The 6,196-nt window shown below is 51.9% G+C and overlaps 1 protein-coding gene across 1 annotated transcript in view; it reads left to right on the plus strand.

Annotated features, from left to right (window-relative positions):
- The first annotated feature begins 2,623 nt into the window (after window positions 1–2,623).
- Window positions 2,624–6,196, plus strand: part of LOC119331981 (mannan endo-1,4-beta-mannosidase 6-like) — an 11,129-nt gene continuing 7,556 nt past the window's right edge. Inside the window, exon 1 of the mRNA XM_037605162.1 lies at window positions 2,624–3,148. Coding sequence (XP_037461059.1) covers window positions 2,765–3,148 — 384 coding nt within the window. The 5' untranslated portion in view covers window positions 2,624–2,764. The remainder of the gene's footprint in view (window positions 3,149–6,196) is intronic.

Here is a 6,196-nt window from a genome sequence, read left to right on the forward strand (position 1 = left end):
TTAATATGATGGAAGATAGACCTGGGGGCCATAGGTTTCACTAGTGGCTTCTCTCAAGAGCATAAGTATTACGGTGGGTAAACGAATTACTGTCGAGCAATTGATAGAATTGAGCATAGTCATGAGAATATCTAGGCATGATCATGTATATAGGCATCACGTCCACGACAAGTAGACCGAAACGATTCTGCATCTACTACTATTACTCCACACATCGACCGCTATCCAGCATGCATCTAGAGTATTAAGTTCATAAGAACAGAGTAATGCTTTAAGTAAGATGACATGATGTAGAGGGATAAACTCATGCAATATGATATAAACCCCATCTTTTTATCCTCGATGACAACAATACAATACGTGCCTTGCCGCCCCTGCTGTCACTGGGAAAGAACACCGCAAGATTGAACCCAAAACTAAGCACTTCTCCCATTGCAAGAAAGATCAATCTAGTAGGCCAAACCAAACTGATAATTCGAAGAGACTTGTAAAGATAAACCAATCATACATAAAAGAATTCAGAGGAGATTCAAATATTGTTCATAGATAAACTTGATCATAAACCCACAATTCATCGGATTTCGACAAACACACGCAAAAGAAGATTACATCGAATAGATCTCCAAGAAGATCGAGGAGAACTTTGTATTAAGATCCAAAGAGAGAGAAGATGCCATCTAGCTAATAACTATGGACCCGAAGGTCTGAAGTAAACTACTCACACATCACTGGAGAGGCCATGGAGTTGATGTAGAGGCCCTCCGTGATCAATGACCCCTCCGGCAGAGCTCCGAAAAAGGCCCCGAGATGGGATCTCTCGGGTACAGAAGGTTGCGGCGGTGGAATTAGGTTTTCGTGGTGCTCCTGGATGTTTGGGGGATACGTGGATATATATAGAAGGAAGAAGTACGTCGATGGAGCATCGAGGGGCCCACGAGGGTGGAGGGCGCGCCCAGGGGGTAGGCGCGCCCCCTGCCTCGTGCCCTCCTCGATCGTTTCTTGACGCCCACTCCAAGTCTCTTGGATCATGTTTGTTGAGAAAATCACGTTCCCGAAGGTTTCATTCCGTTTGGACTCCGTTTGATATTCCTTTTCTTCGAAACCCTAAAATAGGCAAAAAAACAACAATTTGGGCTGGGCCTCCGGTTAGTAGGTTAGTCCCAAAAATGATATAAAAGTGTAAAATAAAGCCCATTAACATCCAAAATAGATAATGTAATAGGATGGAGCAATCAAAAATTATAGATATGTTGGAGATGTATCAGCCACTAATATCAACGTCATTGCCTTCTTTTTCATCACCATCACCTTCGACATAGATGTCATCGTCTTCATGCCACGAGTCATCATGGTCGTAGTCAGCACGGTCGCCGACCTCTTCACCGGGGACGTACTGGGAGCGGTCATCCTGACTTTGGGTCTCGTCGGGGTCATAGGCACGGCCATGCCCACCCTCGGAGATCACGTCCTCCATGTACTGGTTGTAGAAGGGGTCATCGACCGTTGGCGCTGGTGTTGGCATTCCGTCAAACTAGACGCAAGGGGCCGGCATGGTGCCCGTGAACGGTGCCCGTGCTTGCTTTCTTTGCATCTCGACGGCCGGCCGGCCGCTGCTGCTGGACCCAGACGCGACGTTGAGGTCGATGACGGCCGCGGGACGCGGTGTGGACGGCGCGAACAAGCCCACGTCCGGCAACCCCGAGAAACGGGTCTGGCCGTCGTGCCTTGGCGGAGGAAAGCCGGGTGACATGGGCGCAGTCCGCGACGTCGGCGACTGGCAGTGCGGAGGCCGGGCGACCGACGAGCCTGTGCTCGCCAGGCCGACGGCCGCTGCAGGGAACCCGGCCGGACGGCCCATGCCAAGCATGAGGAGGGCGTGCGCTTTGTTGACGAGGTCCTCCTTCTCGTCGACCGCGACCTTGTGCCGCGCGGCCTCCATTGCATCACGTTGGGTGGCGAACTTGGCCGCGGCGGCATTGACCATGACGACCGCTCTTCGTTCCATCCTCTTCGCCGATTCCGCGTCCAACTTGGCGATCTCCTCTGACGTGCACTCCGATCGCGGCTTCCTTGGCGCCTTGACCGCCTCCTTCTTCACCTTTGTGGGCGGTTCGACGGCCAGGCCGCCGGAATTTGGCGGGGCGTCGGCCATGGACAGGGAAGAGAGGGGGCGGCGGGAGGGACGTGGGAGGGTTTGGGGAAATGGCGTCAAATGGGGCGTCGGGGGGTTGATTTCTCCCACCGACAGATGGGCTAGGGGAGGACAAGCGCGCGCGTCCTGCCTGTCCGCGCGCTGTCCGTTTCACCTCAAAACCGGCGCAAACTTGGGCCAGTTATGGGTCGAAAGCGGACACAAAGCGGACAAAAGTCCGTTTACGCCCGCGTGTTGAGTCGTCTGGTTTGTCCGTTTTATTCCAAACAAACGGGGGCGGACAAGATAGGGTCACGCGGTGGAGTTGGCCTTAGGATGGTCAGGAGAGCTAGAGGAGTTGCTACAAGAAACATGGGCCAAACTATAAAATTCCCCAGGAACACCAAAAAATCCTACACTGCACGCTCGAATGGCGACAGCAAAAGATGTCAAAAGGAAAAAAAGTGACGGCAGCAAAACCCAAATAAACCGCGACCAGAAGCCGAGCCAAATTCCGGCACTTGGCACACGCGCGAACCCCCACCGCCGGCCTCCGACTGAGAGAAAGGGAAGGAAGGGAAGAAAATCCAGCGCCGCGGCGGGGGCGGAGGCGGAGCCGGAGCCAGCCGACCAATGCGGCGGGAGAAGCGGCTCTACAGCTTCCTGGGCCTCCTCCTCCTCCTCGCCGTCGTCTACCTCAACTGGCTCCCGGGCCGCGACCCCGCCGCCCCCGGCGGCGGCGGCCTCAAGCTGCCGGTGCCGTGGCTGCAGCCGCGGATGTCGTTCGCGGGCCGCAACGGCACCCACTTCGTGGACGCCGACACAGGCGCGCCGCTCTACGTCAACGGCTGGAACTCCTACTGGCTGCTCTCGTCGCGGTCGCCCGCGCTCGTGTCGGAGATGCTGCGCCGGGGCCGCCGCATGGGCCTCGGCGTCTGCCGCACCTGGGCCTTCATCGACGGCGGCCCCGGCGCGCTTCAGATCTCCCCCGGCCGCTTCAACGAAGCCGTCTTCCAGGTCCAGATCTCCCTCCAATCCCCTGCTCCTCCCTCGCGAACCATCTGGTGGCAGTCATGCTATTGGGGCTGCTCTTCTGACCAAAATTCTTGTCTATATACAAGGGTACTACTTAGAGCCGCAGTTAACAAACACGTGAACACATCTTTTGTATTGTTGGTACCACTGTTGGGACCGTGGGGGTGTTGCAAAGCATGATGATGCAACTGGGGCAATTTGGATGTGCTTCATGTGGCCATCATTTAGCAGATACTTTGCAACATGAAGATATCTGCATACTTTGTCGTGTAGAGGCCCAATGCCCGATACCATGTACCGTATTTCGATACCAGATTAGGTTATGCTTTATGCTTCTGTAGTCCAAATCCATAATTCAGTAGATTCCATAATACCCTTCACAGTAAGACTGCCGTGTACCAAATAAATCCAGTCGTAATATCTTTCCGCATGCATCGAATAAATCTTATGGTTGGCGTCTAGCCTTTTTGGGAACCAATTAGCTTTTAAGTTCCTTATATATCGTGGCGCGATTTCTTTGGTGCCTCTCGCTGATTAGAACCTTCTGTCAAGAAACAAGATCCCTTCACCAGTCTCCTCCCCTGTCCCAATCATGTTTCTGCATTTCTTAATCATATTCTAGTGGTGTGGTCATTTAAACAAGTGCGCTGTTATCTTGTGATGTTTGAAGACCCTACCTAGTGTTGGCTGCAAATTCATAGCTCGCCCTGACTGGCCTGGTTAATGACGTACTATTGACAAGCCTGGCCTTGTATTGCGGCCATTTGTCATGGAACATACTCGTAAAGCCTCATGAAAATCTTATAATCCCTGAGGAGGTTCTACCATGTGGAAACACTCTTTAATTGAACTTTTCTTTTAACTGGTTGTGACCAAGAAACTACCAGCTTTGCTTGGTGGGCTGGGAATGCCAGAATAATCAATTTATCGGGTAAACTACTTGGAGCTCATGTAGCCCATGAAGGATTAATCGTATTCTGGGCCAGAGCAATTAACCTATTTGAAGTGGCCCATTTCGTACCAGAAAAGCTCATGTATGAACAAGGGTTGATTTTACTTCCGCCCTTAGCTACTCTAGGTTGGGGAGTAGGGCCAGCGGGGAAGTTCTAGATACTTTTCCTCACCTCGTATCTGGCATACTTCACCCAATTTCCTCATCAGTCTTAGGCTTGGGTGGCATAAATCAAAACACCAACCACTATAGTTAGATTTGTTGCTAAAATATCGGTATTAAGCCCCAAATTGGCAGCGCATGGCCAGTGAGCTAAAAACCCCTGAAAGAATAGGTTGCATTTTTCATATGCTCTCCTCTTATAGATAGGACGGACAAAGAACAAATTTTTTTCATGGTGACAATCTCCTAACAGAATCCTATTGTTAGCAACGGCAGTATGCTTGTTTGATTTGAGATATATTGCGCCACATGCATATTAACCAAATGTTTAAAATTACAACTCAGAAGTTTCAAGTTTGAAACTGATGGGATCTGTTTTGAGGAGTCACATGGAAAGCTACTTTAAGACTCAGGAAAATGGACCTTTGAATGTCACATTACCTGCTTACATCTGCATAGTTCTCTTATGAATTTTGAAGCATGGTCATCTGTAAGTTCTCAGGTTTGCTGGTTATTTGACTCACCAATAGAACGAGTTTTGAAACTTTACCTCCTTGATTGACACATCTCATCTTGGCCTCTAATACCTTTACACACTTGGGAGTTAACCAGCCCTGTCAATTATGTTGCTGCAATCAAGTTTTTACAATGGAAAAAAGAATCCCTGAAAGAACGATGGTTTCTAGAGTGGAATGATCATGCACTTGTCTGTGAGGTGCAATATTTGGCGTCGACTGGTATCATACCTTTTTTGAGAAAATGCAAAGGACTTGCATTTCATTTCATTGAAAAGGGGGGAATTTGGTTACAGGCGCCCTAAGGTGGTCCACGTATATTATAATCAGTGCACGTCCCAAGATGAGGGCAGCACAATTCTAAGCTCAGTTGTCCCAGCCTTTGCCCAAAGATAGGCCTCCTCCTTAATGTTCTGAACTAGTGTGTCAATGGAAGGCCTGGCGTTCTCGAAGACGCAGCTGTTCCTGTGCTTCCAAGTCATCCAGGGCACAAGAAGTGCGACTGATTGCAGGGCTTTGCGCAACGTCGGAGGCGTATTTTCCTTGGCGTGCAGCCACCAGTCCATGAGGGTGGGCTCCTGGTTGGGTGTCGGTGCCGGAATGCGCAGCCAGGCCAGGGTCTCATGCCAGGCCTGCCGGGCAAGGGGGCAGTCCAGCAGCAAGTGCCGGATCGTTTCCGGTGTTTGGTCGCAGAGAAGGCATGTGGGTGATGTTGCAGACCACGGCGAGCCAGCCGCTCCGCGGTCCAGCATCGGTCCTGGTTGGCCAGCCAATGGAAGAACTTGACTCGAGGCGGTGCGCAGCACTTCCAGAACAGCTTCCATGAGTGGCAGGACGTTGACCCTTGGAAGGTAGCCTCGTAGCAGGGTTGTGCAGAGTACATACCGCTCGTGGACCGTTTCCAGATTAGCTGGTCCGGCATGTCTGAAAGAGTGGTGCGTTGTGCAATCTGCCATAGCTGCAGGTACTGGCCAATCTCGTGGATGCCAAGTACGCCATGTATGTCGCGTGCCCAGGTGTTGTTGTCGAGGCCGTCCGCCACCGTTCTGGCTGTCCTTGCGTCGGCGCTTCGGAACGGCACCGTATAGCAAAGGCATGATCTCACGAACCGAAAGCCCATTGATCCAAGGTCCTCCCAAAACAAGGCAGTCGAACCATCTCCCAGGGCCATGGAGGTAGAAGCAGCGAATAGCGCGCGTTCATTGCCGGAGAACTGTAGGTCAAGCCCCTGCCATGCACGTTCCGGGTCCGTGCGAGTAAACCAGAGCCAGCGCAAGCCCAGCACGCTCCAGATCGCGGACGCCCAGACCACCTAGCTCGAGTGGGCGGCAAACATGGCGCCAGTTGACGTGACAATTACCACCATTCGCAGCAGCTCGGCCCGCCCAGAGGAAACCATGC

Source organism: Triticum dicoccoides, chromosome 7A, assembly GCF_002162155.2.
Source record: "Triticum dicoccoides isolate Atlit2015 ecotype Zavitan chromosome 7A, WEW_v2.0, whole genome shotgun sequence".
NCBI lineage: Eukaryota > Viridiplantae > Streptophyta > Magnoliopsida > Poales > Poaceae > Triticum > Triticum dicoccoides.